The 10,332-nt window shown below is 67.4% G+C and overlaps 1 protein-coding gene across 2 annotated transcripts; it reads right to left on the bottom strand.

Annotated features, from left to right (window-relative positions):
* Window positions 1-45: 45 nt before the first annotated feature.
* On the bottom strand, window positions 46-9,525 carry LOC136098360 (uncharacterized). Of its 2 annotated transcripts, none has more exons than XM_065831688.2 (9): window positions 9,066-9,525; window positions 2,986-7,551; window positions 2,117-2,347; window positions 1,952-2,037; window positions 1,785-1,868; window positions 741-887; window positions 538-669; window positions 334-456; window positions 46-204 (listed from the first exon to the last, which is right to left on the bottom strand). In XM_065831688.2, exons 1-9 carry the CDS (start codon window positions 9,133-9,135, stop codon window positions 190-192), a joined length of 5,454 nt encoding a protein of 1,817 aa, XP_065687760.1. In that variant the 5' UTR covers window positions 9,136-9,525; the 3' UTR covers window positions 46-189. The 2 variants fall into 2 exon arrangements, with proteins under 2 accessions (XP_065687760.1, XP_071661550.1); XM_071805449.1 differs by lacking the exon at window positions 9,066-9,525 and adding an exon at window positions 7,981-8,065.
* Window positions 9,526-10,332: the final 807 nt, after the last annotated feature.

Here is a 10,332-nt window from a genome sequence, read left to right as displayed (position 1 = left end):
GAGCCCACAGCCCCCCCCCAAAAATCACCATGTGCAGAGCCCATGTGCAATCAAGTGATACATGAGGCTGTTTATTGAGCATTACAGACGTGGAGGAGGAGAATGGGGGGGCCAAGGGAAGGATTTTTGGGGGGGAGGGAGTAACTGTGCATCTATACATGGGGAGGGGGGCCGGGACACCCCCGGCTGCTACATGGTCAGCTCCTGTGGGAGAGAGCAGAGCATCAGGGTGCACCCCAAAACAGGGGGTGTGCACCCCAAAACAGGGGGTGTGCACCCCCAGATCACACCGGGGGCTCTGGGGGGTCACCATGAGTGTGGGGGGGGACTCACCATGATGGCGTTGACGATGTCGTTGTTGTTGTGCCGAAGCGCCCGCACGGCTTTGGGCCGCGAGACGTTGGCCTGGGCCATCACCAGCTCGATGTCCCGCACCTCCAGCCCCGTCTCGTCCACCTGCCAGGGAAGGGGACGTCATTGCCACCCCCCCACGGCACCCAGCTGTCCCAGGGACGCACAGGATGGGGGGACACCCACCTCCTCCTCCTCCTCGCTCTCCTCCTTGATGGTGAGGGTGGGCGCCGTCTCGGTGATGAGGGGCGAGTGCTCCATCGGCACCTTGAACTTCTCCGCCGCCGCTTTGTGCACTTGTTGTGACAAATCCTCGATCTGCGGGGACACCGGGTCACCCTCCTGTCCCCAGGCACCCCCACCCCAAATCTGTGTGTGTCCCCCCCCACCTTGGCTTCCCCGAAGACGATGTAGATGTCGGACGCGGGGCTCTTGAAGACGTCGGGTTTGGTGATGACGAAGAGGATGTTCTTGGACTTGCGGATGGTGATGCGGGTGACGCCGTGGATCTGCCGCAGCCCCAGCTTGGACATGGCCTTGGGACACACACACACAGGGGTGACCCCGTGTCCCCCCCAGGGGGGTCACAACACCCAGAGCAGCCAAACAGGGGGTGCAGCCCCCAAACAACACCCCAAACCCCCAGGATGTCACAACCAGGGTTGTGGGGCAATTATCCCCCAGCACAGCCAGGCTGAGCCCCCTCAAAAAGAGGGGACCCACATCAGCCCCTCACCCCCCAGTGCGACCCGGAGACCCCCAAAACCTCAGGGCTAACCCCCCCCAAGCCCGTCTTACCCCCCAAACCCTGGGATGGAGATGCCAGGGGGGATCCCCAGAATCCCTCAGAGACGCCCAATGCCCATGGGGGACCCACTCAGGGACACCCAACACTTATGGGGGGCCCTCAGCCCCACTCAGGGAACCCCCAGCCCTATGGGGGACCCCCAGACCTGCTCAGTGACCCCAAATCCTTATGGGGGACCCCCAACCCCATTCAAGGACCTCCAATCCCTAGGGGGTACCCTCAGTCCCCATTCCAGGGAGCCCTCAGCCCTATGAGGGACCCCCAATCCTTATGGGGGCCCCTAGACCCACTTGGGAACCCTCAATGCCCATGAGAGGCCCCCAGGCCCACTCAGGGACCCCCAATCCCTATGAGGGACTCTCAGCACCCCCCAGCCCTATGGGGACCCCCAGACCCACTCAGGGACCCCCAATCCTTATGGGGGACCCACAGATGTACTTGGGAACTCCCAATGCCCATGAGAGGCCCCAGCCCCACTCAGGGACCCCCAATCCCTATGAAGGACCCTCAGCTCCCCCCAGCACCACTCAGGGACACCCCAATCCCTATGGGGGACCCCCAGCCCCCTCCAGAGCCCCTCAACCCCCATGGGGGACCCCTATTTCCCCAGGGGGGGCCATCCCACCTTCCTGGCCTTCTTCTCGCTCCGGCTCTGCTTGGCCTTGCTGACCGTCTCCTCCCCGGTGCCCAGCGAGTGGGTGAGCGGCGCCTGCCAAAAATTGGGGGGTGAGACCTGGGGGGGGGTCCCCATCACCCCACTGCCCCCCGCCCTTAAAAATAACCCCCCCACACCTGTGTCTGTGCCGGTGGCTCCGAGCCCTCGGGCTCCTCCAGCTCGGGGATGGACTCGTCGTTACTCTCAGACTCGTTACACGACCCTGCGGCCAAGCAGAGGGGGGATTGAGAGGGGCCCCCCAAAAACACATGGGGGGGTTGGGGGAAGTGTTCCTCTCTCACCTTTGTGGTTGGCCTGGCAGCCCCGGGGGGCCGGGGGGGCCTTGTCGGGGCGCAGGGCGATGCCGGCGGCTTCTCGCAGGCGCTGGATTTCGGGGTGCGGGGTGGCGGGGGCCTCCCCCTCGCTGGAGGAGCTGGAGTCCGAGCGGGGGGACCCCCGGGGGGCGCCCCGGCTGCCCGGCCCTGCCTGCCGGCCCCCCAGCTCCGGAGGCTTCTGCGGGGAGGGCTGGGGGGCTGCATGGGGTTGAGGGGGGACTGAGATGGTGGGGACCCCCAAAATCATCCCCACGGTTCAACCCAGCCTGGACCCCCCCTCAGCACCCAGCAGTGGGTGACGGTCGCTATGGTGGGGGGGATGAGTAGATGTCCCCCCCAAATCACCCTGCAGCGTTGAATCCCGCCTGGTCACCCTGTCACCCAACTGGGACACCCCAAAAGGGACCCCCCCCCAGCACCCACAAGTGGGGGACGGTCCCTATGGTGGGGGGGATGAGTAGATGTCCCCCCCAAATCTCCCTGCAGTGTTGAATCCCGCCTGGTCACCCTGTCACCCACCCGGGACCCCCCAGCACCCACCAGTGGGTGATGGTCCCACATGATACCCCATGGTGTGTGGGGGGGCTGAGCTGGTGGTGCCCCCCAAAAATCCCCCCCCAGGGTTGACCCCAAGTCGGTCACCACTGTCACCCCCCCAGAGCACCCAAGGGGACCCACCAGTAGGTGCCACCCACCCCGTGATGCCCCATGGTGTGGGGGGGCTGAACCAGTGATGTCCCCCCAGGAGGTGACACCCACCCCAGCCCCACTCAACACCCCACAGTGATTTGGGGGCCGTGGGGTTTGATTTTGAGGGGACAGGGGGGGTCTCTTACCCTCAAGGTGCTTCCTGGAGGGCGGCGGGACAGACGGACGCTCTTCGCTGGGGGGGAGCCCTGAGGTGTCGGGGGGGCCGCGGGCCGGGCGCGGGGCCGATGGGGGTGACAGCGGTGACGAGGCGGCGGCGACAGGAGGCACTTGGCTGACTTTGGGGGGCACGGGGGGTTCCTGGGGGGCTGGTGGCTCCGGGGGGAGCTCAGGTTGAGCATCCCCACCCTGGCTGGTGGCCAGGGGGGGCTGGGGGCCCGATCCTGCCCCCTCCACGGCCTCCTCTTCCTCCAGGGCCTCATTGGGGGGGCCACTGTCCCCTGGGACTTTGGCATTGGTGTCCCCAGCCTGGGCCGGGGGTTCATCGCTTGGGGGTTTTTGGGGGGGTTCCTCTACCCCCCCATTACCCTGCGGGGGCTCCGCCAGCACCTGGGGAGCCCTGTGGGGGTGGCGGGGGGGCGGCAGGTCCCCGAAGGAGCCCTGTAACATGGCGCTGACCTGCTGCCGGGCCCCCCCCTCGCTCCCCAACAAGGCACCGGGTGTTTGGAGCAGTTCGAGGGGCTGCGGGGGGGTCCCCACGTACACCTCCCGCTCCGAGGCCGTGAAGAGCGTGGGGGGCGCGGGGGGCGATGGGGGGCGCGGGCACAGGGCCAGGCAGCGCCCGGCGGCGCCTTCATCCTCCTCATCCTCCTTGGGGGGCCGGGGGGGCCCCGGCGCCTCCCCCGCGCTGTCCTCGGGCGCCGTGAAGAAGCTGGAGTCGGTGCGGGAGCGCGACGTGTCTAGCAGCTCCGGGGACGAGTCCTCGGACGAGGCGGTGGCCGCGTCCCACTCCTCGGGGGCTTCGGTGACACCCACCGGGGGCCCCTGGAGCACGGGACACGCCGGTGGCTCTGGGGACTCACCGACCGAGGTCGCCCCATGTGCTGGATCCTCGGTGGTGACACCGGGTGGCACCAGGGCTGTGGCGGCGGCATCCGGCTCATCCGATGTGGATGTCACCAATGGTGGCGGGGCAGGGTCGGTGACCACGGCGTCCGGCTCATCTGACTGGTTGGATGTCACCAATGGTGCCAGGTCGGTGGTCACGGTGTCCAACGGGCTGGATGTCACCAGGTCCATGGTGTCTGATGGGCTGGATGTCACTGATGTCACCAGGTCCACAGCCACAGTGTCCAATGGGTCAGATGTCACCGATGGCACCAGGTCAGTGGCCACCGTGTCCAATAGACCAGGTGTCACCACTTGTTCCAGGCCAGTGGCTGTAGTGTCCAATGGTCCAGATGTCACCAGGTTGGTGGCCACAGTGTCCAATGATCCGGATGTCACCAGGTCAGTGGCCATGGTATCCAATGGGCCAGATGTCACCTGGTCGGTGGTCACAGCGTCCAATGGGCCAGATGTCACCTGGTCGGTGGCCACAGCGTCCAACGGGCCAGATGTCACCTGGTCGGTGGCCACAGCGTCCAACGGGCCAGATGTCACCTGGTCGGTGGCCACAGCGTCCAACGGGCCAGATGTCACCGATGTCACCAGCTCAGGGCCAGGGACCACAGTGTCCGGCTCATCTGCTGGGCTTGGTGTCACCAATGGTGCCAGGTTGGTGGCTGCGGTGTCCGACGGGCTGGATGTCACTGGTGGCACCAGGCTGGTGGTCGTGGTGTCCAATGGGCTGGATGTCACTGGTGTCACCAATGCAGGGGCAGTGACCACCGTGTCCGGCTCATCTGGCAGGCTGGGTGTCACCACTGGTGCCAGGTTGGTGGCTGCGGTGTCCGGCGGGCTGGGTGTCACCAGGTCAGGGTCGGTGACCATGGTGTCGGGCTCATCTGGTGGGCTGGGTGCCACCAATGCCACCAGGTCAGTGGCCGCAGTGTCCAACAGGCTGGGTGTCACCAGGTCAGGGTCGGTGACCATGGTGTCGGGCTCATCTGGTGGGCTGGGTGCCACCAATGCCACCAGGTCAGTGGCCGCAGTGTCCAACAGGCTGGGTGTCACCAGGTCAGGGTCGGTGACCATGGTGTCGGGCTCATCCGGTGGGTTGGGTGTCACCAATGGCACCAGGTCAGTGGTTGCAGTGTCCAATGGGCTGGGTGTCACCAGGTCAGGGTCGGTGACCATGGTGTCGGGCTCATCCGGTGGGCTGGGTGTCACCAATGGCACCAGGTCAGTGGCTGCAGTGTCCAATGGGCTGGGTGTCACCAGGTCAGGGTCGGTGACCATGGTGTCGGGCTCATCCGGTGGGCTGGGTGTCACCAATGGCACCAGGTCAGTGGCCGCAGTGTCCAATGGGCTGGGTGTCACCAGGTCAGGGTCGGTGACCATGGTGTCGGGCTCATCTGGTGGGTTGGGTGTCACCGATGGCATCAGGTCAGTGGCTACAGTGTCCAACGGGCCGGGTGTCACCAGGTCAGGGTCAGTGACCATGGTGTCAGGCTCATCCGGTGGGTTGGGTGTCTCCGATGGCACCAGGTCGGTGGCCACAGCGTCTGTCAGGGTGGGTGTCACTGGTGGCACTGGCTCAGTGGTCACGGTGTCTGGTGGGCTGGGTGTCATCAGTGGCACTGGCTCAGCAGTCACGGTGTCCGATGGGCTGGGTGTCACCAACGGCACCAGGTCGGTGGTCACAGCATCTGTCAGGGTGGGTGATGGCACTGGCTCAGTGGTCGCAGTGGCTGGTGGGCTGGGTGTCACCAATGGCACCGGCTCAGTGGTCGCCATGTCCAGTGGGCTGGGTGTCACCAGTGGCACCAGGTCGGTGGTCGCGGTGTCCAATGGGCTGGGTGTCACCAGTGGCACCAGGTTGGTGGTCGCGGTGTCCAATGGGCTGGGTGTCACCAGTGGCACAGGGCCAGGGTCAGTGGCCACCATGTCCAGCTCATCGTGGCCATCAGTGGCTGCCGGCTCAGTGCTCCCCTCTCTCATGGTGCCAAGCTCACGGTCGCTGTCACCACCATCACTGTCGCTCCCAGGGCCACCCTGGGGCTCCCCGTTGGCTGGTGCCATGTCACTGTCCCCCCCCAGCCCATCGGTTGGGGGGTCCCTGTGCTCCCCAGCACAGAGGCCACGGGGCTGGTGGACACCAGGATCATCCTTTACCATCATTGCTGGCTCCTCCGGGAGCTGGGGGGGCTCAGGCAGGGGACACCCCCCCGGGACATCGGGCTCCAGGGCTGAGGCCTCCAGCTCCGAGGAGGAGGAGGAGGAGGAGGTGACGAAGGTCTCACCATCCGGCTCCGCTCCGGAGGGCACCGGGGGGGTCTCGCTGCCATCCCGCTCCGGTGTCCCCAGCTCCATCCGCTCAACACCAAGATCCCCGCCGGTGTCCTCGTCACCGCTGTCCTCCCCACTGAAGTCCTCCTCACCGAGTCCCTCGGTCCCCGCCGGCTCCTCACCGGGGTGGTGCCGCGGTGACCCCTCCGGCGCGGTCCCGGCGTGAAGGTGGAGCTCGATGCCACCGTCCCCGGGGGCGCTGGAGGCGCCGTGTCCCCCCTCGGCGCCCATGGCGTGGCGCTCGGTGCCGTAGAGCCGCTCGTCCTCCTCCCCGTCGTACGCGGCCGAGTCGGAGGAGGCCGAGGTGTCGTCGCGGAAGGCGAAGGACTCGTCCACCCCCTCGGTGATGGAGGTTTCGGACAGCGAGCGCAGGAAGGAGGCCGAGGTGCTGCCACCTTCTTCTTCTTCTTCTTCTTCCTCATCATCATCTTCATCCTCCTCCTCGTCGTGCTGGCCGGGGAGGGGCAGGGGGGCCGCGCTGGGCAGCCGTGGGGCGATCTCCACCGCCTCGGCCTGGAACAGGAGGCTGCCGCGGAACGGCAGCAGCGCCGCTGGGATCAGCCCCTCGCTGCCCCACTCCTCATCCTCATCCTCCTCCGGCGTCTGCCCATCATCATCATCCTCCTCCTCATCCCTCAGCGAGGCGAAGGGCCCGTCGTCCTCATCCTCCTCATCAGGAGACGGCGGGGTGAAGGCGGGGGGCTCATCCAAGCCGGGGGGCAGCGCGGCCATGGCATCGGCGTCGGCCACCATGGCCATGGCTTCAGCCTCGGCCACCAGGTTGGGGGAGCAGGACGGGGAGGTGCTGGCGGTCCCCGAGGAGCCCCAGCTGCCCCCCTCGGCCGTCATGTAGGACCCCGACGGGGACGTGGGGGGGGAGCACAGCCCCTCGCTCTCCCCGTCCGTCTGCTCTTCATGGGGGGGCGGCAGCCGGGACCCCCCGATGCGCACGGGGGTGGAGGGGGCGGTGAAGAAGAGGTCGGGGTCCAGGTTTGGGGGGACAGGGGGTCTCCCTAGGGGGGGTTCAGCTGTTTGGTGGGGCGAGGGGTCTTTGGTGGGAGCGGGGAAGGGACAAGGCACAGCGGGTGGGGGGGCCCCCCCCCGGAGCTCGGGGGCATTTGGGGGACACGTCTCCTCGCCCATGACGATGCGGGTGTCCAGGGGGTCCGCAGGCGGGGGGGGCCGGCAGGGGTCCCCGGGGGGGGTGGCGGCGGGGGGGCCGGGGTCACAGCTGGCCCCCTCGGGTTGCGGACGAGCCTCCTCCTTGGCGGGCATCGGCGGGGGCACCGCGGCTACTGGGGGGGCTGCGGAGAGAGGGGAGACCCCCCCTCAGTGCCATGGACCCCCCAGGGTCACCCCATGATGGGGAGAGGACAACCAGGGGGATGTCACCCAGCCAGGTCAGGTGGGAAAATAGGGTGACACCCCCCACCCCAGAGCATCCATGGGGGGGCACCAGAGGGTTAAGTGATACCAGGGGTGACATTAACACCCCCCTCCCCTCTCTGCAGGCACAAGGATGCAGCTGCATTAAGGGGGGGCAGAATAGACCCAGGTGCCCCCCTTATAGAGGGGGGAACCCCCATATCCCCCCACCCAAAGCCCAACCGCCCCTTGCAATAGCCACCCATACACCAAGCCGGGGGGCTCTCAGCCCCCCATTACCCACACTATACGGAGAATACAGCCCCCTCCCCACTCCAAAACCTCCTTGGGGGACCCCCCCACGTTACCTGGGCCCCCCAGGGGCAGGTCCATGGGGCAGAAAGAGGTGGAACCCACCAGGACCCACTTCCAGCACCAAGCCCAGCAGAGCCCCATGGCCCCCCCGGGGGCTTTAAATAGGGGTGGGGGGGATGGAGGGGGGGTGGGGCAAGGCCGCAGAGGCTGCTGGGAAGGGGGTGGGGCCTCACCTGGGTATTTAACGTGGGGGGGTCCCATCCCCCTTCTAAGTGCTTGGTGGGGGGGGGGGGTAATGTTTCAAGTGCCCCCTTGGAACTGGGAGCTTTTAAAGGGTTAATTTGGGGGGGTCCCTGGGGCTGTGCCCCCCCCAGCACCGTGTTGTGTGAGCTGGTTCTGCCCCACAGCGAGGGGGGGTCGCTGGGATCTCCTTAACTTTGCTTTTCCTGGCTGGGACCCCCCCATCTCCCCATCCCCCCTGGTTGTTTTGGGGTCCTCCAGCTCCCACCTGGGGATGGGGGGAAGGCCCTGACTCCCTCCCCTTGCACTAACCCAACCCTCACTCCCCCCTTTCTGGGCCCCCCAGACCCGGCTCCCCGGGGGGAAACTGAGGCACGGGGGGGGTGGATGACACCGGGATGGGAGGGGGCACACCAGGGCCACCCCCCGGCGCGTCCCGGCTGTCCCCAGCCCCTGTGGCGGTGGCGGTGAGCCCTCGGGGACACCTGCTCAGGGTGACCTTGGGCCATGACGCTGCACCGCCCCGTGCCTCAGTTTCCCCACCCGGTGATCCCGGGGCGGGGGGGATGATGCTTGGAGTGGGGGGTCCAAGACCCACACACATCCCCCCACCCCGTTCCTACCGGGGCCTCGGGGTGCGGGGGGCACAACCCAGGGTGCGGGACCGCGGTGGGAGGGAGGGAGTGTCCCCAATACGGGTGTCCACAAAGTCACCTCCTGCCTCCCACCGGGGCGACCGGAGCCCCGCGGCCGCGCTACCTGCGCCCGCGGCCGGTGCGGCGTCCTCCTTTCAACCCGTTCCGGCCCTCCGGCCTCCACCCTCCACCGCGCATCCCTGCATCCCGCATCCCTCCCGCTCCATCCCGCATCCTCCATCCGAACCCCCCCCAGGCCTCACCTGCCTCCGCTCCCTCCGGAATCCCGTTTTCCTTCTCCAGCCCCTGGTTTGTCACCGCTGTCCCCGGCATGGCGCTGGCAGAGCAGCCCGGCCGGGCCCGGCCTGGGCGGCCGCTGCCCCCCCGCCCGGTTCCCCCCCCGCCGCTCGGCAGCCGCGGCTGGAGCGGGACGAGAGCGGCTGCGCCCGGAGCCGCGGAGCGTTAACGGGGGGGCTGGGCCGGGGGGGCCGGCGGCGGGATCAGCGCCGTCATCCCAGATGATGTCAGCAGGATTTTTTCTCGTCTCCCCGGCGGGGTGTGTGCCAGGCACTGCGGCGCGGGGAGATGCGCTTGCATCAGCTCCGATGGGGGGGCACACGCACATCTACACCCCCCCCCCCGGCCTCAGTTTCCCCAGGCGAGGTGGGATTGATAAGCACGGGGATGGAGGGGATGGGGGTTTGCCCCCAAAAAAGGGGGCTGAGCATCCTGGGTGTGACCAGAGCCCCCCCCCCGAATGTAGCTGCGAGTGGTGATGACTGATGTACAGGGGGGTTGTGACCCTGGTGTCCCCACCCTGGGTACCACTAGGGATGCAGGATGGGTGCCGGCGTGGTCGCCATGGGAACGGCCCTTCTCCTCCTCTTGTCTCCGTGGTGATGGCAAGGAGGGTGAGGATGGTTCCTTGGCAACGAGCGTGGGGGGGGGTGAGACCCCCCTCTGGGGCTTGGGACAGACAGACAGACAGGACACCCTGTCCCAGCTGGGGATGTGCCACCCTCTGCCCAGCCCCCCAGGTACCAAAGGATGCTGCGGGGAAACCGAGGCACGGCCTTGGCGCAGGGATCGGTGCTGGGCACAGAGCGAGGCTGGCACCCGGCGGGGTGCTGGCGGCCACCCCGGGCATGGTGACGCCGGTGACACTGGTGCCAGGAGCAGCCCTGAGCTGTGACTCAGCAGCTCCCGGCACCACTGTGGGCACAGGGTTGGGGGGGGACCAGCCTTTGTCCCCCCAGTTAGAGGGGCTGGAAGGGACGTGGTGGCAATGACCAGCAGTGTCCCCAGGGCCAGATGGCCACTAATCCGTCCCCAAAGCCCTTCCTGGCAGGTGCGTCACAGCACCAAGGGTTTTCCTGACCCACCTTGGGGTGCGCATGCCCTGGGGGGACACAAGGAACATTGTGGGTGCGTGTTGGGGTGCAGGGGACAAGCTGTGGGGACACTGGGGCAGGATTGAACATCCTGGGGGGCTCGGACCCTCCTGCCCCCACCGTGGGGGTCCCGCTCAGT

This window comes from Patagioenas fasciata, chromosome 2 (assembly GCF_037038585.1).
Source record: "Patagioenas fasciata isolate bPatFas1 chromosome 2, bPatFas1.hap1, whole genome shotgun sequence".
NCBI lineage: Eukaryota > Metazoa > Chordata > Aves > Columbiformes > Columbidae > Patagioenas > Patagioenas fasciata.
This window is presented reverse-complemented; position numbering and strand designations above follow the sequence as displayed.

Excerpts from the sequence above, each read along its gene's own strand:
- LOC136098360 (XM_065831688.2), bottom strand. The coding sequence starts at position 9,135 with ATGCCGGGGACAGCGGTGACAAACCAGGGGCTGGAGAAGGAAAACGGG. Across the intron at positions 7,552-9,065 it reads TCCGGAGGGAGCGGAGGCAG|CCCCCCCAGTAGCCGCGGTG; the intron begins GTGAGGCCTGGG and ends CTCTCTCCGCAG. Across the intron at positions 2,038-2,116 it reads CTGCCAGGCCAACCACAAAG|GGTCGTGTAACGAGTCTGAG; the intron begins GTGAGAGAGGAA and ends GCTTGGCCGCAG.